The sequence below is a fragment of the Cetorhinus maximus genome, chromosome 11, assembly GCF_964194155.1.
Source record: "Cetorhinus maximus chromosome 11, sCetMax3.hap1.1, whole genome shotgun sequence".
Taxonomy (NCBI): domain Eukaryota; kingdom Metazoa; phylum Chordata; class Chondrichthyes; order Lamniformes; family Cetorhinidae; genus Cetorhinus; species Cetorhinus maximus.
In genome coordinates this window covers 61,179,869-61,206,602 of record NC_135889.1, presented here as the reverse complement: position 1 = coordinate 61,206,602, position 26,734 = coordinate 61,179,869, and the positions used below count along the sequence as shown (strand labels likewise).

Below are 26,734 nucleotides of genomic sequence, written 5' to 3'. Positions count from 1 at the left end.
ACAAGACCTCCTTCCAAGAGATCACGCATTACCAATGACCAGCTATTGTGGCCCTGAATTCCTTTCCTCTGGTCCTTTCCAGAGACAGGTTGTTTATTCCCCTGCTTTTACAGCTGAGATTCCATGTCAGGCATCATCTGGCTTTGGAATTGATAAGAGTCCTGCCAAAGACTGCTCCACCTACACATGTGCAAGGGCAGACTCGATAAAGCCAGAATCTCGACGAAACTCAAAATTAATTGCTTGTTTGAATATTTAAGTGGCTGACCTGACAGCTCCTCAGGGGTTTCCTGCTCACCTGGGAATGCACTTCGGTAAAACCCAGAAATGGGCAGCTTCATGTCAGGTTTCCGACACACCAGCATTTTTCAGCCATTTAGCATCGGTCATCGGAGCAGAGGGCAGGATGTCGGGCTCTGTTGGTGGTGGGGGGAGGTGGCAAAACACGAGAAATGGATGTGCCCTGAACAAAGCCCGACTACCACATTCTCTTTCTCCATCTTCCCTCTCATGATCACCCACACTTCCCTGCCAGCCAAGAGCTGGACAGCACTTGGTTGCAGTTCAGCGAGGGGTTGAGGTTTTCCTCAATCCTGTGTGAGGTGGCAGATTGAGTGTGCAGGACATTAGAGTCGGCCAACATGCACTCGGTAGCATGCTGCGCCTGGCTCCTCATGCAGGTGGCCACTGTTTCTGGAGGTGTGACAGAACCACACACATTTATTGTTGCTGCTCTTTTTCATGAATGACACCCAGGACTCAGCATCTGCCTCCAGCTGAGCTGAGCTGGGAGTGTCCTGTTTCTTAAAGGCAGGGCCCCCACCTCCTTCCCTCCTCTGAGGACTCCTCTGTCTCCTCCCGCTGCGGCTCCTCCGTCACCCTTGAAGGGAGATGAAAGACACAAATTATTGTTGAAATGTTTTAGGGTTTCATTCAGCTGATCATGACATTTCAGTTAGAAGTGACTTCAATTTGGTACTGTATGAGCGAGTGTTATGTGCCAAGTGGCAGTGTGATGTTTAATGCTGCTATCAGGTATGTGGGAGACCCCACCTCTGGATCGCTTATGCCATGGACTGTGCCACCCTACCAATCTCTAATGTCCATTACTCCAGAGCGGTCAATGAGGCTACAGGTCCACCTCCAGCTCACTACCTCTCCCTGGAATTGTGTGCTTTCCTCTTGCAAGAGAGTTATGAGTGTGAGAAGTGGAATGAGTGGAGAGGGTGGAATGAGAACATTTGTGGAGGGTGACTGTGAGGAGTGAGTTTTAGATGTCAATAAAATGAGGGTGAATGTGCAGAATGCAGTCATTCTGACCCCTACTGGGGTGCCTTTGAGTTCAGAGGCTTCCAGTGAGAGACAGTGGGCTGTACTCTGTCATTTGTCAAAACCCCAGAAATGGGACGTTACTGCTGTGGCTGAGTTAAAAATCTACAACAAAACTGCCAAAACTAATGGGTTCCTGATCCACCGATGGCACAGCCCCACCCCCTCCACCCTTCCGCCCCACTCCCATCCCCTGCTGCGAGATGGTCTGCTGAAATAAAATTCTCCTCTATGTGCCTCAGTAAGGATTCTGTAATTTGATTTGTTGAGGAGACATATATTTACATATGTCCCAGATTCCTTGTAAAGAGCACAATGCTGTATCAGATTCTTGGTGACCATATGTTGCCATGCAACAGCTCCAAAAAGTTTCTGGGCAGCTGTAAGCGTAATGAATGACACATTTGATCACCACTGGGGTAGTAAAAAGGGGCACCTTTTTAAGGTGCTTATCTTATGTTATTGAGGGTCACTTGTAAGTAACAAATGTTACATATATACTTTTGCAGAATCTGCAATTATTTCTTCCTTCTGGTAAAACATTTTTAATGCTTTCAATTTTGGAGTTCAATGCCACTTTGCTTCAGCAAACTTAAAATTAACTCACTGGAAGACACTGTGACATGGCCCTAATGAGCTATTTCAATAGCATTGTTTTCTTTCTGGAGACTCCCCTCAGTTCACCCAAGGGTGCATTTTCAGATGCAAAAATCTGAATTTAGAGGAGGAAGGTGGAGAGCAAGCCATCAGTATAGCAACTGTTAGTCATTCAGCCATAAAAGCAGTAGTGAACACTGCAATATTGAAACAACTGACCAGACCCCATTTGCTAAGGAGGAGACATTGACAGGTGGAGAATATATGCCTGCTCTGGAACCATTGGTCTGAATTTTCCTGGCCCACTGGCGACGGGCTGAGAGGTGGAGGGCTGGCAGAGCAGCAGGGAATGTGTCAGGAGAGGAGCTGGACATCTTCCCTCCGCCATGCCATATTGCTAGTGGTGAGAAAACTGGCCAATTAAGGGCCATTTCCCACCTCCGCAGACATTTTCCCATGTTGGGAGGGCCAGATGCTATGTGGGAAGACTGCCCACTGAAACCTGGTGACCTCCAATCAGGTTCTGGTGGAAGGGTGGGGGGGCTGGAGGGGGCTGCTTTTATGAGAACTCCTTGGCCCATGGGGGGAGGGACCGCTGGTGGCAATGGCAGCCCCTCTGCCAAAGTTGTTGTATGTCCACCAAGACAAACCTCACCCCGATTACCAAAGCCTGGCCCCGCTTCCCCCAACCACACATCCCTCTTTGAGGACACCCTGCCATTGAGCCATCCTGTCCTCAATGTTAGGGGCAGGCTGATGTCCTTAACAGGATGGCAGCCCTGGTAGTGGTCTCTTAATTGGCCGCTGATAGCAATATGTCACTGTGGGTCCCACCACTCTCCAACATGGGCTCGTCTCACTTTCAGCCTTGACGGTGGGATTTCCACGTAACGCACAAAATTCAGCTCCTTTTTCAACAAAGGTTTTTTGAAAATACCCACAAAAATACCCATTCAATAAAAACCTCAGCGCTAACAAAAAAATTGATAAAACAGATTATGGTGAAAACTGAAAATTGGTTACTAAGTTTCTTACCTCATGGAATTTAATAATGTTTATAACCCAAGCACAGAGTCCAGCAGCAACTGATGACTTTGTTCGCACAAACTCTGGATTGAAATCAGGGTTTCTGAGATATTCTTCCTTTACAGTTTTGATAATAGCTTCAGGAATATGCTCTTTATCAAAGTTAACAATTGCCTGTAGGAAATCATCCACCTGAAACAAAATTTAAATCAAGTCAGTAATTTACCTACCTTCTTATCCTCTGTCCAAAAACACATGTACAAAAATAAACAAAGCAATGGAAATAAGCATTTGTTATCTGAAAGTTATAACAATATTTTAACACAATGAAACACCTTAAAGCTTGCCTTCACTTTAGTCTGTTTTAGAGATCTCAACCTATTATTGTCAATGCAGCTCGGTTCCCAGGAAATAAGTTGTCAATGCAAAGTGCTCATCAATACAAAAATGGCAGATTAAATCAGTTCTGATATCTGACTCCTGAGTGCATTGAAGTCATAAAACTATAGCCTACATGGTCCTGGTACAAGGTCACTTACATACTGTGTCCAGGTTCCTCCTGAAGAGAACTTTGTAAACTAACTTTCGGCAGTCTTATTGCTATAAGTAATGCTTATATCATCCTCTCCCATCATTTTAAAAAAGCAATCTGGTGAGTGGAGCTTGTTGAATGGTGGCGTAAGCATGAATGGCAAGGATTCCTTTGCCATGGGGTTCAGTGCAGTGCTTAGTGAGGTGCGGCCAACAGCATGGCTTGGTCTTTCAACTGCACATCAAACTCTTGAGAGACAGGCTGAGGCTCTGCAAAACAACTGCAGTTTGAGGTTGCTAGACAAAAACAATAAATTCTGTTTGCTGTAATTTTGATTTTGACTTAATGATGTCTGTTTTTGTTTTAATTTCTTTTAGTTGTGGGGGCATGACACAAAGACATGCTGTGTATTTCACTTTTCAGGGCTATAGTACTGATGTTTACTCTACTTAATAAGGCTGGATCAAAAATAATTATTGTTAATGATGGGAATGAGTAATTACAATAAAAAATGATTGCAGATGTGTTTCAAAACCTAGCCTCAGGGATAAGCATACAGAACTACATTGTTAGACAGAAATGTAAATCAAATTGATTAAATTAAAATGCATTAAGTCTGCTATTTGTTAACCATATAAGTATTTTAGTAATAACCCTTGCAGGTTTTATTTGTATTTGTATTAGTTTGCAAATTGTCTTAAATGTTCTTCTTAGGAAACCTAAAAATGTATATTTCAGTAGATTGAATGGAAAAATGATAATGGACAGTGTAACAGTGTGACATTGACCATGCATATTGATGAAGTCGGGGTGACGGGTGGTGTGATCCCAAGTACTGCACTGTTGCATCGAATGATAACATATAGTTAGCACCACATTTTTGCTAAATAACTTCAAATTAGATACAAACCAAAACTATACATTTTAGCAGAGCTCAGTATATATACACTGAGACAAAACTGCCAGATTTATATTCTCAAGCTTGAAATTTAATTTGATTTTAAATACAATTCTGAAATGGAATCCTTTAACATGCAAAAAGTATGAATGGACAAAACTACTGACCATACTATCACTGACTATGAAAATAGCAAATGAATGTTCAATAGCATTTCACATATATCAAGACATTACCAGGGATTTTGTTCAATTAAGTATAGTGTATATGAACTTGACATTGTTAAGAACCCATGAAGTCTAAACTGTGTAGTATTCAGAATTTTTATTTTGCACCAAGTAGTTCTATTGTAACACACTAACTCATATTTTCATGAACACATAAATCAATATGCTAGTCATCTTATGCAGAATCAATTATCAGCATCCCTATGGTGTGAAGAGAATCAATTATAAAATTCTGTGATTATGACTGCACAGAATAATTTGGCTGTTAATGATTTTGTTTCCAGACCAAAGATTTTTCAATGTGATATTTAGTAAATTTTCTTCACATATTAAGGTTGCAGGCCTTATCAGCAGAAAAAGATGTGATCAGAATTTTACATATTTGCTGTACAATGGGAGAAATCAGTGAAATATTTCTATACATATATTACTATAAATCCACTCTCAATTTTTATTTCATTAAAAGAAGTGAAACAAATCTATAACACAGGCAGAAACGTTTTTGGTGGGCATTTTATTTGCAACTGAATTCTTTGTGGCAATGTGAAAATCTGATTATAAATATAGCATAGATAAAATAAAATTAGAATAACATGTTGAACTCATGCAATTTAAAAATGCTGAAATGCTTGTGCTGTTTTTATAAATATCACACTTATACACGAAGAATGACTTCATGAAAAAACATTGATTTAAGGGTATGAACTTGGACATGTGATTAATCATTACGATTACCTTGCTCAACAATATTTTAGCTGTTTTCCAACTTCGATCTTTCGGAATTTTCCCATTAGGAGCTAGAAGCACCTGAATTGCAGCAGTAACATTGGTAACGATTGCAGGTGGATTTGGAAAAGTTCTTAATTCTGTCAAGTTTGACTATAAATACAAAAAGAAGAAAAGTTCTGTAATTTCATAAAAATGCAAGTAAATCACTTTTTGCAAATATTGTAGCCTGATCTTTATACCCTGTTTAATGTGTTCAAGGCAGTATTTGCAGCACGAAGTGCAGGCTCAGCTTTAGCAAGGTCTTCTTCAGATTGTTGCTGTTGCTTTGACACTTCTGCTCGGATAGCAGTCACCTGCAACAATACTTTGTCAATGAAGCAGTTAAAGGGTTTATTGTTGCTCATCGCATTTTGTTTAAAGTTTAACTTCTTAGTAGTAATAAGTTATTGGATCCACTTGTCTCTCAAATCATATAATAGCTTTTGTTACTTTTCTTTTGAAACGCCTTAAAATAACATTGTAAATCTTCCTGTTGGGTTTTACTTTTCTGATTTAAAGATGTTATTACAACATTGTATTATGAAGTTTTTAATCCTCTTACATTTTCAGAAATACAAAGTCTTCAAAATATGATGTTAAATATTACTTTAATGGAAATAATAAGTGATTTATTGAAGTGCCTTTAAACAATGCTCTGTAAAAACTGATCAATTAGTGTGATCTTAAACATTTTTACCCTTGTATTTTACATTTTGGCTGGCACTTTGTCCATCAGGAAAAAACACAAGCATTTTTCTTTAAAAATATTCTGGCTAAAAGCAATTTTAGTGGTAACTAATTATAAATGTATGCAAATTTATGAACTACGCTGAAAATCTCAGCAACCTTTCAATTCTAAAAATTAATATTCTTGCAACCTTTGCTGTACAAACGGATATCAGTCATGCATGTACCCTTTGCTCCTCAACATCTGCAATAGCTTTCTCTTGATTCAGCTTCTCAGTCTGCTGCCCTACTTTGGTGATCAGTGCCTCAGCGTCTTTGTTCCTTTGGTGAAGTTCCATCTCTTGAACAGCTAGTTTTGCCTTCAGAACTTCTACCTAGATAATTAAAACCAAGACATGCACTATTTAAAATATAAAAAGCAGACTATGGTAACTGAATTTTTAATTTTATTATATAATAACACAATCCATTATCTTTGGGGTCAGAAAGTTAAAAGCAGTTGGTATTTGGGAACTGTAAAGCATTCCTTTGTGCCTTGGTTGAAACAGTTTAATTATTTTCAGTCCTCTATGGCTGCATTCAAAGTTATACATTTCTCTACAAGCCCAACAGAGACAAATACACATGAGAAAAACTACCAGTGATAAGCAGTAACGGATGTCCCTTTTGGCTTGGTTATATAAGTCACAGCTTATTACTTAATCCCTGCTAAATATTGTAAATACAAAGTATACCTTTTCTCATCCATTCAGCTGTGCAATTATGTCCATGACAATTTTGTTTCAAATACTCACTTGTGAAGCTGTGGTTTGTAGTTTTTGAAGGCCATTCTCCAGTCGTTCCTTCTTTTGCACTAGTTCTTTTCTTTTCTTACTCAGCAGGTTTTGGTACAATTTAATTTGTTCTAGGAAGCTTTTTGGAGTGGTATAGTTATAATGTTTCTCATTCTGCTGATATTTTACACTAACTTCATTCACACAGATGTGTGCATGAGCAATAAATTGACTGATAGAAGAATTCACTTCAGGCTAGAAGACAAAATAATGGGAAAGTTTTTATTATAAACTAAAACACAATGCATCATCACTTGCAGACTACATTAAAGTATCTAGAAGTATACCTAATACTTTTTCTTAATGTTAGTCTTTTCTCAGTGCACTGCATAAATTAGCTAAATTTGATCAGAATAAATGCTAATTGTATAAATTAATAATATATTAAAAAATAGCTGACACACTGGGTAGATGTGCTTGAAGTAACAATAAAATGAGTATGCATTTGCATTTATAAATATACTTAACTTTAGTCATTACTATATTAAGTATTTTGATAGGAACTGTATGAAATGACTCCAAAATATATTAACATTTATCTAATCCTTAATCCTGAGTGCAAAGGAAAGACATTATTGTTTAGATAGGTGTCTTATGACCTAACAATATGCTAGCAAATTTCTTGCCTGTAGTATCAATACACTATAAACCGATGACCCACTTCAAAGGTTTATGGTTTCAGAGATGGAATTTATGAAGCAAAACCAAATTATAGAACTTTATCTTGACATATACACTATCACAAAACAAAGATAAAAATAACACTGGTCAGAATTTATCTCTTACAAATAATGGCAAAAATGTAAATTTCTCGTCTACTTCAAGGAAATTTATGTGGAATATATTTTTACTCCATATGTACATTCTGCATTCCAATACTAAAAACACAATACTTCTGGAATAATAAGCTTCATTTCAAAGATCTCATTTGAAGAATCAAACAAACTCTTTGACATGCCATGCTGTTATACAAATACTTTTTGCCCTATTTCTACTTTGCATGGAAAATGTATTTTCACAGTTGTCAGAATGATGGACAGGAAAAGAATGATCAGACTGTGGCTGTGTGCTTGTACCTATGCACAATGGCTCAGCAGGAGTCATGGTGTGTTGGTGAGACTAACTGTGTGCCGTTTTTTAACATATTAAGTTTGTCTCCAGGACACACATGGCTTCACTAGGGTGCCTAACCTCATTCATAATAGATGCTAATCTTTTCAGGGCTGACTGATGACAGCACTTCCTGCCCTTCACGGAATTAGAGCTGGGTTTTATCAAAGGACTCGAACTGCTTGCTAATTAGAGTAATTTCCTTCATCATGAATTATTTATTTCCATTGGTAACTGATCACTGCGTCATTAATGGGATATTCTAAAGTCAGTTTTCACACTAATGCACACTGTATCATAAGTGTTTAAAAAAAGTGTTTAAAAAACTCTTTAATACATGCCTCCAGGTCCAGTATGTTCTGGGACAATATGCTCCCATTTTAGATAAATTAACTGTCACTCTTCTTGAATTATTAAAAAATATGGGGTCAATTTAAGCCTGACAAGCAATAAATTTAAATTACCTTGTTGGAATGCAAATAAAGTTAACAAACATGCAACTTCACTAAAGAAAACTAGCTTTAAATTTCTTAGGAATGTAAATATAAAATTCAATACAGCATAAAACTCTGCATGATGCATAATTAATGTGCAAAGGCACCAAGATTTTTTTGGAGTCTATAAGTGCATGAATGAGTCTAAACATCTAATAGAAAAACTTAGATTTTCAATGTTTATAACTATACATTTAAGACAAGTGACATACACTGTGAAAAGGATTTTCAGAGAGGTTGCACTTTGAAATTTCATGTGTGAAACCTTTGTATTTCTAAGTTAGATACTAAGATTCCAATTAATTGCATTTAAATGAAACAAAACCATATTAAGATTTATTACACAAGCAAAACATCTAGACGTGTCACTTTAGTATGAGCATTTAGTTATAGATACAAAAACTTTATTCCCAATGAAATTAATAACTGGGATATTTCAGTACAGTTTCTATAATAGATTAACCTGTTAACTCTTTTACTATGCCAGGAAAAATTATGAACGGTGGGTATTAGTGGGCATGAATATTACAAAAAAAACCATCTTAAACTTTTGCAAAACTGTTGGTTGTTAGTTGTATAGATTGATAAATGCTTTAAACTGTTGGTGTACTATTAAAAATAAGTAAACTCATAAGGTTTGAAAATAAAATATTCTCCATTTAGGGTCCAGTTAAATGCATTGACTGAAGTTTGAACCCAACAATTAGCAATGACATCAAGCCCATTTCATTACATCAATGCAAGGTGCTATTTGTTCTTCTGGAATGAAATATCAGCTGCTGGTTTATTTATCATTCATTGGGTCTACATGGTTCGGAATGGGGAAAAATCAGTTTTTAATTTCATAATTAAATAATTATGTGGGTGAAAAATTGAAAACACTATTTTGCGCACTATAAAACACAAAAAACAATAAGCTTACCTCCAGCCCATCAATTTTTTCAATAGAACTATGGCTTACAGATTCCAGTGCTGACTGGGGCCATGGGTGAAACCAGTCAATAGCTGTACAATTCACCACAGCTGGGAATTTCCTCGCCCTCATCCGAAGAACAAAACCCACTGGAGAGAAGCACAGAACAACCTGAAAAATGCACGTTTACAATCAAAATTATAGAAATTGGTATGAAGTTATTGAGGCTGTAGTCAGGCATTTCATTCTTTCAACTGATGATTAGAATAGTGTCTTGCATGGCAAAGAGACTGGGTGAAAGATGCAGTGAGAAGAGACTTAAATGTTCAATATTAATGGTACAGGATTAAAAACAGAATTGATGTGACCACATAGTATTCTCTAAAACTGCCACATTAACAGGCCAGCTCTATAGGCTCTCCAGAATATAGGAGTGAATTTTCATTAGTTCTCCCCCTTGTCTGCCATAACTTTGGGGAAGTGTTGCTGAAACCCTAGAAAAATTATTTATGCCATTTTTTCTGGGATTGTGAGGCTCTTCCAATAAAGTTACAACAGACGAATGGAAGATCCCCTGTGGAAACTGCCACCATTCATAATGGAAAATAGGCTGATGGGAAACTTAATAAAAAGATGTCCTTAAGACTTTTAAGTAACCTTGAATTCAATTCCAGCTATGTAATAAAGCAGTCATTGAGACAGTAAACATTGCAGAGAGAAATGTAATGGGAAACACCTGGGTTTCAAACTTTCAAAGATGCCAAATTGTTCTCCTTTCTAAAATTGTGTATCAGGTATTTGAAAAAGCTGAGGAAAACAGCAATATTGTTTGTATTTTGCAATATTAGAATGGGGTGCCTCTCCAAATACAATATTTGATTTGAAACTATATTTCAAGAACATTTAGTCATAAGTTACTAATTTTTAACTGGGATGCAGAATTTGGTTGCATAGCATCCGTATTTTCAGTGCTATGGGTGCCGTTGGAATCCAAAATGGTGTCCATGCTGTGTGCGCATACTTCTGGTGCTGGCCGTGCCTGGAAGTCATTTGGTGATGGTGTTAAAATTGGGGCCGTGCACAGTCAGTAAACAGAATAGGCAGTTAATGACATCAGTCACTGATTTGACTGTAGCGGTGTCATTTTCAACCCGAACATGGTAGCTAATTTTCATTCTTAATCTTGCACAGCTACTTTCAGGTTATTTGCTTACTGTTTTCTACTGGCTGTTGCTGAGTTAGTAGAAGTGTTTACAGGTTTTTCCCACAACTTAACGTTGGTGAGATCTACAAGGAATGGTTGGCACCTGGTGGCTTCCAGAGTTCTGCTCACATCACTTGTGCCCAATCATGGGTGCAGTAGTTTCTATCTCACTTCGCCTGCAGGAGAGGGGCTATCAGTAGTAGGCCATTCATACCTTTAGGGAGCAATTTTTCTACCTCAGCCTCAGCGACGAACAATGGGTGGAATCTTTTGCTCCCACCAGCAGCTGGCTTCGTGGCAGGCAGCAGCACTTAATTTGGCATGAATGAAAAAATCAGCTGGAGGAAAAATAATTTGGAATTTTGTTCTCCTGACTTTCAAGGTGGGTCAAATTTCCTGCTGAGCAATGGAACCCCATTTGCAATCATTAGCATCTCAAGAATGTCCATTAAAAGGCCAACTTGCCAGAATGACGTTCCCCTCCAAATCTTCTCCAGCGACTAATTAGAACGTCCTAATTTACAACAGTATAAGTGCGCACACCTGGCAAGCTTCACTTAGAGATCAATAGACGCTGCTTTCACCTTCCTTTCACACTGTCACTGAGAGCTCAGGCTGCGCCAAGGCTGGGCATGGGAGGCATGACCAAAGGGGAAGGGTGAGACAGAGGCAGAACCGGGCGGGAATGATGAGACGGGAAGGGTGAGATGGAGGCAGGGCCAGTGTGGGTTGGGGGAGAGGAACAGAGGGGGAAGAGTAAAATACTGTCCAGGGGTAAAATTTGAAAGAATGCGTGGGAAAAGTGAAAGACTGTCCGGGGTAAAATTTAAAAGACTGTCCGGGGAAGGTTGAGAGACTGTCCTGGGGCTGAGGCCACACTGTTGGGGGCATGTATAAGAGACAGTCCTGGCACTGTACGGGTCATGTTAGAGGGCTCTGCATGGCGCACATGTCTTGGTCCTGGTCTTGGGTGGGGAAAGGCCTCTCCGAGCAGTGCCAGTCATGCACAGAATGGTATGTAGGGCATGGTCAAAGGCATTTGGTCCTAGGGATCAGAGTCATAGTATTGGGAAACAGAGGGCATAGTTACATTCAGGAAAGGCATCTGCTTCTGTAGGTTGGCAGCTGAAAAGTCATGGGGGCATTTATTAGATGGTCTCGGGGAGGGTGGGGTTCTCGAAAGTAAGGGCACATGTGGCCTTGAGAAAGTGGGGGGTCAGATCAGTAAAGGGCATGGAGACATCAACATTTAAGGGATTGGGGGGAGAACAGGAATATCGGCATGGACAATGATGGGATCAGGGGTTACAGGGGGAGGCTGGATGGTGACAGAAGGAATGAGAATTAGGGTGTGGTGACTATGGAGGAAGATGGGAGGAACTTGGTAGGTAATGGGGGGAGTTTGGAAAATGGTTGCACTCACATAAGTAGTGAGCACCATATTCACCTTCAGTGATCAATAATTCAATTGATAAAAGAAGCTTGAAGAAAACAATATGGGAGGGGTCACAAGGCGTGTGGGAAGAGTTCAGCATTACTATTTTGGGCCAATTGAAGAGGCACCCTTTTAATTACATGCTCAAGCCATGGAGAACAAGGCTCAGCTGAGTTTCAAAGGTCAAATGTCCAATGAACAAGTGTTGCTGCTTTACTAATGGTACACATTAGGTGAGAATCCATTAAGTATTGGTGCCACAGTGAAGTTGGTTTGAATGGCCACCTGTTCAGAGGCATGTGAAAAGGGTAGGAGGATCAAACAATCAAGGGCCATGGCTGCTGGACAGAAGCTACATACACACTACAAGCCTCAATATTCCCATTGTACTGGTCATGGCTTACAAGGCACCTTGCTTGCAGTCATGACATAAGTACAAGGCTAGGGTAACGATAGTTAGTGTCTAGGCTACTTGAGGCGAGGGTTATAGCACATGGTCTATTCACCCTAATCAAGACCCTCATTGTGAATGTGCAGTCTTACCTGAGGTGTATGCTCAGCTACCTGTAGACCATCAGGGTATTATTACCTGCAAGAGGTGGCCTGGGGATGCCATGTTTAGGCTTAGGGCAGGCCAAGGGCTTGACACTGGATTCCTTGCTTGGAGATGGAGAGTGACTGTTCAAGGGGAATTTACAATTTACTCATTTACAGATGCAAGGAGGGGTGGAGAATGCAGGCTGCGGGCAATGCTGCCTTATTGACAGCTGCAGTTCTGATGAGGAGAAGAAGTTCCCGTCGCCAATTGGCACTGCTCTGAGCATTGGTCTGAGCAGCAAGAGGCAGTGGAGCCCCAGGAAGTCCCAGGTGCTCCTGAGGAGGGGCAAAATCCACAAAGGCGCGTGGCATGACCAAGGGTATATAGAAGACGCAGCTCATACATGGAGATGAGCGAAAGACAGTGCCACAGACACACCTTCACTTGTCTAGAGATGTGGTAACTCACATTTGCCACCTTCTCTATGAAGAACTAATGCCACAAGGCCTTGGAGGGCATCCTATGCTGGTTGCTTTGAAGGTAACCACTGCCCTGAACATTTTTTGCCAGTGGCTCCTTCCAGGGCTCCACTGGGGACCTTTGCGGAATCTCACAATCGATGACAAATAAATACATAAAGGAGGTCACAGATGCCCTTTTCAATAAAACTCACCATTAGGTGCAGTTCTGCATGGATGCTGCAAGCCAGGCTGCCAGAGCTGTGGGATTCACTTCAATCTCTGCAATCCTGCAAATGCAGGGTGCCATCGACTGCTCACATGTGGCCTTGAGAGTTCCCTGGCAGCAGCCAGTGAGATTTATAAATAGAAAAGGGTTTCACTCTCTGAACGTCCAGCTAATTTGTGATCACAGAAAGCAGGTCCTGCATGTTTGTGCTAGCTACCCAAGGAGCTCTCACGACTCTTACACCTTGACTCACTCGCAGGTGCCACAGGCCTTTGAGGTACCTCAGTGCTTAGAGGGTTGGCTCCACAGGGACAAAGGATAATCCCAGAAGAGCTGGCTAATGATGCCTGTCTTCCATCCACATAGTGCAGCTGAGAAGAGATACGATGCAACACATTCTACCACAAGCCTTAATAGAGAAAATGATTGGCCTCCTGAAGATTCGTTTCCGATGTTTGGACTGGTCAGGCGAGGCTCTCGAATGATCACCACAGAGAGTGTCCCACATCATCATTGTTTGCTGTGCCCTGTGCAACCTTGTGCTGCAAAGGGGGATGTGTTGTCTGAGGCAGGCATTGAGAAGCCAGATGTTTCCTTGGATTGGTGGGGGGGATGTTGAAGGGGATGGCTCTGAAGAGGGCAAGGATTCAGACAAGCCTCATTAAGATATCATTGCATGGGTATGGTGTGGCAGGTGTGCCAGTGACAACCTGATGACTATAAGATTACAGGAGGATTAAAGTGATGACAAATTCTCACAATCGAGGTGCTTTCGATACATGGAACACCCCAACACCTTCATGCTCAGCTTGAACATCTCACAAAAGGTCAAATATCTCACAGCGATCGCAGAATAATGAGTAGTTACCGTATGCCCTAATGATAGGATCATCCTTGGAAGGGAGAGTAGCCTTGGCAACATGTGGCCGCTGTGGAATGTGATTATAATTTCCTTAGCGTATGCCCTTAAGCAACTCCACATAGTGTAGTCCTTTCGCCCATGGCCTCACCAAGTCAGTGTGCATGACAGCTTTTAAGCGGTTGCAATTCCAAATTACACAGGGATGCACTCTTGTCAGTATGACACCAGCACAATAAGGAGACCCGAACACACATATCAATTTTTAATGCTTTGTGCTTGGACGTCTCAATAGTGAGCAGCATCCGGAAAGCTCCATTTGTCCCATCTCATCAATGCATAATGCTGGGACACCATTTTGCTACCGTCCTCCAATCGCCCTTTGCACATCACAATGCAGTGACCTTTAAATCTACATCGTGCAGCAAAACTGTGAGGTTTGTTTGCATTGTTCTCACAGAGCGTGCTTCACCAGTACTATGGTTTGATGAGCTGCAAACACGCGGGATCCTGCAATCGTTGAAAGCCTATGAAGTCTCTGTCCTGGATAACCTTTGCAGTAGGGAGAAACCTAGCCCAGTCATTATTGACTCAGCAGCGAATTACATCTTCACTACATAGACCCTGCTGTGGCCTTAGGAGATTTGCAAATGCATCACTTTCAGAGCATCACATTCCTCGACATGGTCCAGCTCACAAAGGCCACTCCTATCTAGATACCCTAAGTCATTGGGAACACTGTCATGCAATGAACCCCAGATTGAGGAGCACGTAAAACACTGCTAAGCAACCGTCCAGGTCCAATGTAAGATCGTTGCAGGTAAGGAGATACTTCATAAAGCTGAGCAGACACTCCTGACATTACACACTCTAAACCCTCTTGCAAACATTTGTAGGTTTCCTGCTTGATCCTTACTTGTCTAGTTCAGCGTTATGTGCGGGGAGAGTGGGAATTCAGCATGGAATGACATTCAGCCTTAAATGCGGACATGACATCTTCCTGCTGAGAGGCATGGAAGCCTATGGGCTTCAAAGTTTGAAACTACATTTTTCATGAACTGTCTCTCATATAGTAAATGCCATTGCAAACTACACCTTGGAGAAATGAATATAACGTTAGTTGCAACTACTACTTGTGCCTCTACAAACAACAAACATCAGTACAACAACAGCAGGACAATCACTAACCTTGATGAGCATTTCTCCAGAGCCCAAACTATGTCTGCCTGAGACTTAAGACTGACAGGTGTATTGGCCAGGCATCAGAATCACATTCAATGTGCATTCCCTGATGTTGCAGATGTGGAAATAAAGGCTACTCACGCTGGTGAGACACAGAGAATTTATACAAATGTTCACTGAGGGCTACATTTTGGATCCTTAAATGACTGCAGGGCATTGAAGCAAATTGAATATAAATGGTATCCATGAGACTTGGAGAAGAATTAAAGCAACATATATTTACAAAAGTGAAAAGTCAATACAATGAGTGAACACCCGTGCCACCACTGTGCATTCAAAGCTTCTTAATCTTTCTTACCCTATCACTACATCTAGGTGCAGTCCCGACATCTGCAGCAGAAGTGGAGACAGCCTGCTGACTGCTATGCCCAGTTGCCTGGGATGACTTTGGCAGGTGTCGTCTGGTGGCCTGAGGTCTTGAGGGTCCCGGCCTGCTAAGGGTCTCCTGTTCAGGTGCAGGTGCACCCTCCTCAGCCTAACCTGCCAGAGTTGACAGGGTCACTGGCAGAGGGGAGTTGGAATGGCAGGGCACATTTGGAGTGTCATGGCTGGATGCCCCTGGGGTGTCTGGCTGATGCTCCTCCTCCGTTTGGGGCGCCTGTTGGCCCCTCCCTGTCTCCATGAAGAGAAGGGGTGCTTGGAGGGTCGAGGTGCCCCATCCCCATCTCGCCTAGCCACAACTGGAATGCACCATGGCTAGAGTAATAGGGGTAGGTCCAAGTGCAAATCCGGCAGAAACTGCTGGACCTGGATCTCCAAGGTTGCTGCCACCTTTCCCATGGAGACTTTGATGCAATTGCATGCCGAAGCCACGATAGCAGACAGAACATGGACTGACTCCTCCAACCTTTGGTCCAGTCTACGGATGGCTTCTGGGAATTCTGCCTGTCTCTGCATCTCCAACATGTCTTTTAGGCCTGAGTCCAGAGGCTCATCATTGGACTCAGTCTCAGCAGGGGCTTTATCTCCAGCAGTCCTCTGAGTGTCAGAGACCTTGGCTGTCACTGCCTCCACCAATTGTGAACCCCAGTCTGTGAGGCGATAACCAGACTGTGCACTTGAGCTGACTCTAGAGCAAGGTCCTACCGAGGTGCATGTATCTGCGCTGGTGGAGGGTGCAGGTGAACACAGTGTCGGCTCTTCCTCTGAGGATCATTCTGTTTTCTTCTCAGAGATAGTCTGGAGGCTGGGGCGGAGTCTCCTGGTGGAGGAAGTCTTCCCCTGCTGCTTTTCTTGCTGGTACCTGGAATAGAGAGAAGGGATAATTAGTGATTGACTAAGCAGGCTTATGCATTAAAGACCATTCACAGTCATTGCCACATTTTGTCGATGTGTACCTGATGCATCCTCACTGGCTTGTTGGGGAAGGCCGATCTCAGCTTCCACGCAAGAATGATCCCGGTCCAGCTCTCTGGGATTCCTCCTCTGGTTATGGCTTATTCTCTTTTGTCATGTGCAGTCTTGTCCCATAAAGACAGGTGGATTGACTGTGAGCACAATGGATGAAAGAGCAGTTCAGAAGCATGCCTGCCTATTGTGTCTGATGAGGCCTCCCCAGTAAGGGATTAAGACGCGGTTGTGCAGGAACTGACATGAGATGGTGAGCTTAAAGTGGCTGTAACACATTCAGTGCTGATGTTCCATCTGCTGGTAGTGTTTGACGTCCCTATGGACTCTAACCCTTAGACTACCTGCTGCCCTTATGAGAGTTGAGTTTGCAGTGAGTAGAGGTGTCACTTATCCTGGCTGAGCAGAACAGATTATTCATCCATCTCCTGCACTGCAGGGTGGTCCTTTTATGGGCTCCATGGGCACTAGCCTCCCTGGAGAGCTCCCAGGCTGGTGTGGTCAGGTGGGAGGACCACCTACTCCCATCCTTCAGGAAGAGGACCTCCTGCCTTGCCTGGGTGGTTTGGAGGAGAATCCCCAGGGAGGATTCACTGAACACTGGGACGAAAGGTCTCCTTCTCTGGTGTGCCATAGTTTTCTTTGTCACCACAACACCTGGGCTGCAGTGAGTCTGTCCAGGTGCCATTTCAATATGGCACAGGACCTTCAACCCCATAGGTAGTGGCGGGGTAGATGGCTTCCTGCCCGCCCCACCATGAGATTTGCCGAGTTCCTCGCTGATGTATAATTAATGAACTAAAACGCAGAAGATCGCCCGTGTTCGGCCACCCAGCAGGAAACACACCAATTTTCCTGCCCACCGCCGGACTTAGTCTCCAGAATGAAAAATTCTGCCCAATGTGTGCAACATCTTTGTTTCTCTAAGGAGGAGCTGACAGAAATCTGCCGCCTGTTCCAGACGGGTCAGCAGCCTCGGAACAGGGGGAAGATGAAATTGCCGGTGGCTGTAAAGGTGACCATGGCCTCGAAGTTCTCTGTGCCAGGCTCTTTCTAGGTTGGCACAGGCAGCATCTTCAACATGACGCAGCTCGTGGTGCACTGTTGTATAAGCGAGGTTACAAATGCTCTGCATGCAGAGAGTAGGGAATACATTGCATCCTCTTTGTTCATAGAAGGCAGGCAGAGCCAGCATGCACTTTGCCACAATAGCAGGCTTCCCTATGGGGCTGGGATCCATTGTACAGGAGCCACACGTAAATTCAGAGATATACCACCACCACAAGGGGGTTTCACTCTCTCAATGTCCAGCTGGTATGTGACCAGGCTGAGTGCATCATGCAGGTCAATGCCTGCTATCCTGACAGCAGTCACGATGCCTTTATTCTGCCTTGGCTCACTGTACTATCAGCAATTGAGCTACCATGAGAAAGCAGAAGATGACCACTGGACAAAAAGGGCAATCTGCTGACCCCCAGCTCATGACTCTGGAGCACAACCTATGTACACGTGGGCAGTAACCGTATGAGAGCCATGCTCCCACATCAAATGTCCTTCAGCAGACCACTGGGGTGCTTAAGCAGTGCCTCCACTGCCCAGCCTGCTCTGGGGAAGCCCTGCAGTGCACTCCAGAGCGTATATCACACTTCATCATCCTGCATTTGTATCCTGCGGCAGGGTGGCTGGTCCAGGGTGAAAGTTTGGTAAGTGAAGGTTTCATGGTGGTGGTGGTGGTGTGGGGGCAGAGAGTGGTGGTCAAGCAGGCGACAGGTGGCTCGGATAATGGGAGGGGGCAGTGTCGGGGTGGCCATGGGGACGGAAATGGGTGTCGGCTCTGAGGGGAGGGAAGGCATGTGGAGGTGGATCATGATAGGGTTCAGGGTAATGGGGGGAGGTTCAAGGGTGACAGAGAGAAGAGGCATGGTGACATTGGGTGGGGCAAGGGTGATGGGGGGAAGTTGGTGGGTGACAGGGGGAGGGTAGAAAAGGGTGGGCCGAGGTGGGACTTGACATGTACGTTTTTCAAACCTGGCCTTGACCAGGCAGTTAATCAATAAATGAGATCTCTTAAAGTGGTCTTTTTGGGTGGGTGGGGTTCAAGGTCAGCATAAGTGGCCGACCAGATGGACACCCAAATAATTATGAAGCAAATGAATATCAACCATGCTCAGTTATGTTCTACTCTCTATGGTGAAGCCCACATTGCAGCAGATCTGTTCCAATTCATGGGTCTCATAGCATCGAGGCCAGCAAGGTGTGGAGCTACCGTTTATTCTGTGTTTTTTCTCATCTCCTGACGTCAGAGGCTGGGATGAAGGGAAGGAGGGAGGGAAGTGGATGTCTCCAAGGGGGACGGCTGGTGGAGGGAAGCAAACTCGTGACTCCAAAACTCCATCCCCTAAGGTAGATAGTCATGGCAGACAAGGGCTCATGTCGTCAATCTTTTTGTGCTTCCAAGGCAATGGTCTCTCTATAGCGTCTCGAGGGTAATGAAGGCAAGCAGAATAGTGTTCGAGGGTGGCTTCTCGCACATGGCTCCAATCACTCTGGTCAAAGAGCAATGTCTCCATGTGCAGTCATGTATGAACAGGGGGAACATCCGTCTCTGGTCCTCCAGGATGTCCTTCACCTGGAAGGGGTCAGGTGGGGATGCCATGTCTAGACAGAGGCTAGGTAAAGGGCTTAGTACTGGCCTGCTGGTTTTGACCTCTAAAGGAGATGCTTACTAAATTTATCACTTTAATTGTAGGCTGCAGGTAACCCTGCTTTGGTACTGGCTCTCATCCAGACGAGGAGAAGAGGGCCCACCACAGGTTGGTACAGCACCAGGAAGAGCAACATGAGGCAGCGGGGCCTCAAAAAGGTCGAGATGCTGGTGACCAGGGTACACTGCAACAGCAAGCATTGGCCTGACCGTGGGTGTATCACCAGTGGTGCTCTTATCTAGAAATGAGCGAAAGGCAATGCCGGACACGCCCTCATATGTCCCGGGGTGTGGCTGCTCACAACTGTGAGCTTCTCCAGTATGAGCTGCACCCACAAGGACTCTGGAGGTGTAATGCAGAGCTCCTGGCCGGCAATGAGTGAATGGCTGTTGGGTGCCCTTTAAATATGGCGCCAGGATGTTTGACCCCATGAAGTTACGATGGGGCGGATGATCTCCTGCCTGCCCTGCCACAAGATTCGCGGATGCATAATTAATGAGCTGAACACCGGAAGATTGCATGTGTTCAGCCATTCCGTTACCCAGTGGGCATCACACTGACTTCCCCGCTTGCCACTGAACTTAGATTCCAGAATGGAAGATTCCACCTATAGAGTCAGAATAAATGGGTCATTTTTAGGCTGGTAATCTCTAACCAGTGGACTGCCACAGGGATCTGCATTGGGGCCTCAAATATATATGATTTATATTAATGACTTGGATCAAGGGACCCACTGTATCATAGTCAAATTTGCTGGTGATACAAAGATAGGTAGGAAAGCAAATTGTGAGGAGGATACAAAGAATCTGCAAAGTGATATAGATAGGTTAAGTGAATGAGCAAAAATTTGGCAGATGGAGTATAATATGGGAAAATGTGAGATTGCTTACTTTGAATAGAAAAGCAGACTATTTTTTAAATGGAGAGAGACTAAAGAATGCTACTGTAGAGAGGGATCTGGTTGTCTTTGTACATGAATCACAAAAAGTTAGCATGCAGGTACAGCAAGTAATTAGGAAGGCAAATGGAATGTTGGCCTTTATTACAAGGGAGATGTGGTATAAAAGTAGGGAAGTCTTGTTACAACTGACATTGGTGAGATAATGATGGAATATAAATAAGTACATTGTGCGTCATTTATAATTAACAGAGTAAGTGAAATAGTGATGATACAGGATGACCTTTAACTGTTGCCGAATCCGGTCAATAAAGAAATGCCAGCAGTTCTCTCTGGTGTCCAATAATCCAAGACCTCGTAACTCCATTCTCATGGTAGATATAATACTGTCCACTTCATCATCATTGAACAAATCTGGAATATCCCCTAAAACACAGGTGTATTTATGTGTTAAAAATTTGAGTACAAAATTTTGTTTTCGACATAAATGTTAGATTGAACCTACAAAAATTAAAATATATGCAAACACAGTAATACTGTCAAAGAATATGTTTTACTGAGACATCATAAAGTACTGTTACTGAATTTAAATTGAAGAGCCTTGTGTAGAAGTTACATACAGAAGAATTAACATGGTTGGCTTCAAGTACTCATAGTCTAGGAGGGAGTATTTGTGGTGATGAGTAAAACTACAGGTAAGTAAATTTGAAGATGAGTTGACAGAATGGAAATATACTTTGCAGGTTTTAAGTCTAGAATAGTTTAATATTTCAAATGTGTATAAATATTAGAAGTTTTATCACTGTATTTATGAATTGATGCTAGCAATCTTACAATTAGAGCTAGGTCAATGCTGAAAAGAATGACATATTAAACTAAAACAGAAAATGCTGGAAAAGCTTAGCAGGTCTAGCAGAATCGGTGGAGAGAGAAACTGGGCAGAATTTTGCCCTTGGTGGGCGGGCGGACCCCACCAGCTCGGTGGCGGGCGGGCAGCCAAACTCCGCCGCCGAAACGGGGCCCGCCGCCATCTTGAGTGGGCGGGCCAATTAAGGCCCGCCCAGCGGCCTGCCCGACAGGAAGCGCTATGCGTTTCCTGTGCGGGGTGGGGGAGGGATTCCCCATCTATCAAAGTGCGCTCTTTCGCGTATGCGCATAAAAGAATGCACTGCTCCCTGAGACCAAGTGCTGTCTCAGGGAGATTACTGACAGGTAAAAAAACTCCAAAAATAGAAAAATATTAAAATTATTAACATGTCCCCCCTCATGTGACAATGTCACACGAGATGGGACATGTTAATAAGAAACACATAAACTTTATGAAACTTTTTAAAAACAGACATGAAACCTCATCCCGCCAGTGGATGAGGTTTCATGTATTATCAGAAGCCCGCTGGGGCTCCTGGCCTGCCCGCCAGCCTTAAGGTTGGACGGGCAGGTCTTTAATTCTCTTAATTCGCCTGTCAATGGCCTCAATTGGCCATTGACAGGTTGGCGGGCAGACAGCTGATTTCGCTGTCCGCCCGCTTTCCTGAAAATTTAAATGGACTGGGATGACGTTGGGGGTTCCTCCCAATGTCATCCCGCGTTATTTTCCCCTCGGCGAGCGGACCCCGCCCCCAAATCGCCGACGGGAAAATCCTAGTCACAGAGTTAACTTTTCGAATCTGCCTGACCCTTCTTCTTATTAAATTATGCTGATTGCCACATAAATATGCTCAACGATTTCTACTGAGTACCAGATATATTTACCAAAGTGATGTTGCACCTAAGATATCATTGCTTAGTGTTGTAGGATACAACTCTATGGAAATGAATCACTGCATAAAAAGTTCCAAAGAATTGAAATAAAACACAACGTAAGTACAGAACAAGGAAAGATCATTTGGCTTATTCTCATTGGATCCATTCCCTCAAACTATACAAAATCTTCCCAATCATGGACACTAACCCAAACTATAAACTTGGAGGCAACCGACAAATTAGAAGATCTGCAGCAAAAGCAGTTAATACAGTGTCAATTAATTCTTGAAAAACAGGTGTATTAAAAAACTGTTTAAGAATGGGATTGAAGGAATGTGCGGTATGGAGCAGGATAATGAAATTATTTAGGAAACACAATGGTCACTGTATTGCTGGCACTACCCAAATGTCACCTCAAAAAACAACCAGCTATGACTGAATAATGGAGGTATGAAATTGAAATAATATTCTGGAGATTTGTTTAACAATCTTTGGGCAGGGTCAGGTTAAGAATTCTTAAGGCCTTAGGCACCAAGAATATTTGGTGCCCCTTTGCAACCCTTGATTGTAAAGAAAGAGCATTATCCAGCCTCAATGTAAGAGTTTCAGAGACCCCAACCATTTGTATATAGAAATGGTGCTTTTATCCTCTAAATTATGCCCTACCTTCGAGTTTAATCTGAATATCTACATTACCAATGTAGTCTGCCAGCACATTTACATTAATATGTCCCATTTAAAGCACATTGACCTCAGGATGTCAAAAGCACTTTTGAAGTGTCATCATTGTAGCATAGAGATTGTGGTAGGGAATTTACAGACAAAGAGGTCCTACTAAAAGCAATGAGACAAATGACTCCTGTCCCATTTCTAGTCTTCTCCCACCGCCGAGATCCCTCCCTTTGACCTCTTACCGTCTCTTGATCTCATTGAGAACGGCTGGCATGACATCAGCCATCTCAATTTCTCTACTCCCTTCACTCACTCTAACCTATCTCCCTCTGAGCTTGCTGCACTCGTTCTGTCAGATCTAACCTCAACATTGTCATCAAACCTACTAACAAGGGTGGTGCTGTTGTGGTCTGGCACGTTGATCTCTACCAAGCAGAGGCTGAACCATAATTCACCAACACTTATTCCTATCTTCCCCTGAATGATGACCCAACAACCGAACATTAAGCCATTGTTTCCAGGGCTGTCAATGACCTCATCATCTCTGGAGATCTTCCTACCAAGGCCTTCAACATCATCGTTGCCCAAACCCGAACAGCCTGCTCCAACCTTTCTTTAAAAATTCATTCACAGGGTGTGGGCTTCGCTGACTGGGCCAGCATTTATTGCCCATCCCTAGTTGCCCTTGAGAAGGTGGAGATGAGCTGCCTTCTTGAACTGCTGCAGTCCATGTGGTGTAGTTACACCTACAGTGCTGTTAGGAAGGGAGTTCCAGGATTTTGACCCAGTGACAGTGAAGGAACGGTGATATATTTCCAAGTCAGGATGGTGAGTGACTTGGAGGGGAAATTCCAGGTGCTGGTGTCCCCATCTATCTGCTGCCCTTGCCCTTCCAGATGGTAGTGGTTGTGGGTTTGGGAGGTGCTATCGAAGGAATCTTGGTGAATTCCTGCAGTGCATCTTGTAGATGGTACACATGCTGCTACTGTGTGTCAGTGGTGGAGGGAGTGAATGGTTGTGGATGTGATGCCAATCAAGCCGGCTGCTTTGTCCTGGAAGGTGTCAAGCTTCTTGAGTGTTGTGGGAACTGCACTCATCCAGGCAAGTGGGGAGTATTCCATCACACTCCTGACTTGTGCCTTGTAGATGGTGGACAAGTTTTGGGGAGTCAGAAGGTGGGTTACCCATTGCACGAATCCTAGCCTCTGACCTGCTCTTGTAGCCACAGTATTTATATGGCTAGTTCAGTTCAGTTTCTGGTCAATGATAACACCCCACCACCCCCCCCCCACCCTCCCCCCCGCAGAATGTTGATAGTGGGGGATTCAGTGATGGTAATACCATTGAACATCAAGGGGCAATAGCCTTTTATCCAGCTTTACCTGCTCCACCCTCCCTTAAACAGTATCAATTTCACCACATTTTTACTTCTCTTAGCTCTGAAGAAGTGTCATACGGACTCGAAATGTTAACTCTGTCTTTCTCTCCGCAGATGCTGTCAGACCTGCTGAGTTTTTCCAGCATTTTTTCTTTTTGGATTAAGGGGTGATGGTTAGATTCTCTCTTGTTGGAGATGGTCATTGCCTAATACTTGTGTGGCACGAATGTTGCTTGCCACTTGTCAGCCCAAGCCTGGATGTTGTCCGGGTCTTGCTGCATTTGGACAGGGACTGCTTTAGTATCTGAGGAGTTGTGAATGGGGCTGAACATTGTGCAATCATCAGCGAACATCCCCACTTCTGACCTTATGGTGGAAGGAAGGTCATTGATGAAGCAGCTGAAGATGGTTGGGCTGAGGCTGGCTAGTTCAGCTCAGTTTCTGGTCAATGGTAACCCCCAGGATATTAATCGTGGGGGATTCAGTGATGGCAATGACACAATGATCCACAAACAGGACTGTCCTGGTAGGCCCATCGTTTCAGCCTGTTCCTGCCCCACTGAACTGATTACTTTCTAACTCAGCTCTATTTTTTCTTCCCATGTCCAGTCTCTTCCCTCCTACATCTGTGACTCTTCCATTGTCCTCTGTCACTTTAACAGTTTCCAATTTCCTGACACTAACTATCCCCTCTTCACCATGAACCTCCAATCTCACTACACTTCCTTCACCCACCAGGACTTTCTGCTTCTTCCTTGAACAGAGGCCCAGCCAGTCTCCATCCACCATCCTCCTCCACCTGCCTGAACTTGTTCCCTCATTGAACAACTTCTCCTTTTACTCAGCTCACTTCCCCCAAATAAAAGGTGTTGCTATGGGTACCCACATGGGTCTGAGCTATGCCTGTCTTTTTGTAGGATATAGGAATATTTCTTGTTCCAGTCGTACTCAGGCCCCCTCCCTCACTTCTTTTTCTGGTACATTGATGACTCTATTGGTGCTGTTTACTGCTCTCGTCCTGAACTGAAAAATGTCATCAAATTTGCTTCCAACTTCCACCCTCCTCTCACCTTCACACGGTCCATCTCCGACTCTTCTCTCCTCTTGCTGGACTTCTCTGTCTCCATTTCTGGAGTTAGGCTTGCAACACATATTCACTATCAGCCTATAAATCTCTAAGATTCCGATGCAAGGTAATTGGCCTGAAGCATTAACTTTGTTTCTCTCTCCATAGATGCTGCCAAATCTGCTGAGTATGTCCACAACTTTCTGTTTTCATTTCAGGTTTCTAACATCTGAAGTATTTTGCGATTGCTTCACTATAGGTCCACTGACTCCCACAGCCACCTTGACTGCAGTTCCTCACACCCATTTCCTGTAAGGGCTCCATTCCATACTCCCAGTTTCTTTGTCTCCATCGCATTTGTTCTCATGACGCAACCTTCGGCAACAGCGCTTCTGATATGTCTTCTTTTGTCCTTGACTGAGGGTTCCGCCAACCGTGGTTGACAGTGCACTCAGATGTGTCCGATTCATTTCATGAATTTCTGCTCTTACTCCTTTCTCTCCCGCCCAGAGCTACGATAGCTATCCTTTGTCCTCACCTTCCACCCATCAGCCTGTGTGTTTATTGCATCAACCTCCACCATTTCCAGCACCTCCTGTGCAATGCCACCACCAAACCCATATTTCCCTAACCCCTTTCAGCATTTCGGAGGGACATTCTCTGTGTGACACCTGGTCCACTCCTCAGTCATCTCCAAAATTTATTCCTCTTCCCAAGACACCTTTCCATGCAAGTGCAAGAGGTGCAACACCTGCCTTTTACCTCCTATCCCCTTACTATCCAAGGCTCCAAACATTCCTTCTGGGTGGAAATGTTTAGTAATCTGTATTTGGTGACCACAAGATGATCTGTTCTACATTGGGGAGACCAGGCGTAGATTGGGTGACCATTTTGTGGAACACCTCCGCTCAGTCCACAAGCAGGACCCTGAGGTTCCTCTGATGCCCCATTTTAATTTTTCACCTTGTTCTGACACTGACCTCTCTGTCCTCAGCCTCCTGTTTTGTGTTCCAATGAAGCTCAACCCAAGCTCGAGGAACAGCACCTCATCTTTTGATTAGGCATTTTACAGCCTTAGGGACTCAACATTGAGTTCAACAATTTCATACCAATTCATATCCTTTTCCGCACGTGTTTTGGTCTTATTCTTGCTTTTGCTTTCGGACAGCAGCAGTGCATCAGCCTGCCATTCACACCTCCTCCAGAAACATCTTTTGTTTCTTTACTCGTTCCATTACTAGTCCATTTGACCCTGCTTCACCAAGACTTTTGTTATTTAGTCTCTCCCGTCTTCCATTCTGTCACAAACCTTCCATTTTTTTTTCACCCTCCTCTAATTCACCTGTTTAAAATCTATTACAGTTCTAACTTTTCCCAGTTCTGTTAAAAGGTCTCTGACCTGAAACATTGGGCAGAATTTTAATGCGGTCAGCAAGGGGGCCTGATGTCTGCCACCAAAACTGGCGACACTCCTGTCAGTCCAATCTCTGGGAGCCCTGAGGGAATTAAGTCCCTAATTGGCACTGGGAATCCTGCAGCTGAGGCT

General features: G+C 43.4%; 1 protein-coding gene across 1 annotated transcript in view; it reads right to left on the bottom strand.

The window, feature by feature from the left end:
• Positions 1-26,734, bottom strand: part of dnah9l (dynein, axonemal, heavy polypeptide 9 like) — a 361,205-nt gene that overhangs the window by 114,874 nt on the left and 219,597 nt on the right. Inside the window, exons 34-40 of the mRNA XM_078552084.1 lie at positions 20,613-20,755; positions 9,424-9,585; positions 6,859-7,092; positions 6,292-6,438; positions 5,578-5,691; positions 5,345-5,488; positions 2,962-3,144 (exon numbers count right to left, since the gene is read on the bottom strand). Of these exons, the coding sequence (XP_078408210.1) occupies positions 2,962-3,144; positions 5,345-5,488; positions 5,578-5,691; positions 6,292-6,438; positions 6,859-7,092; positions 9,424-9,585; positions 20,613-20,755 (1,127 nt within the window). The remainder of the gene's footprint in view (positions 1-2,961; positions 3,145-5,344; positions 5,489-5,577; positions 5,692-6,291; positions 6,439-6,858; positions 7,093-9,423; positions 9,586-20,612; positions 20,756-26,734) is intronic.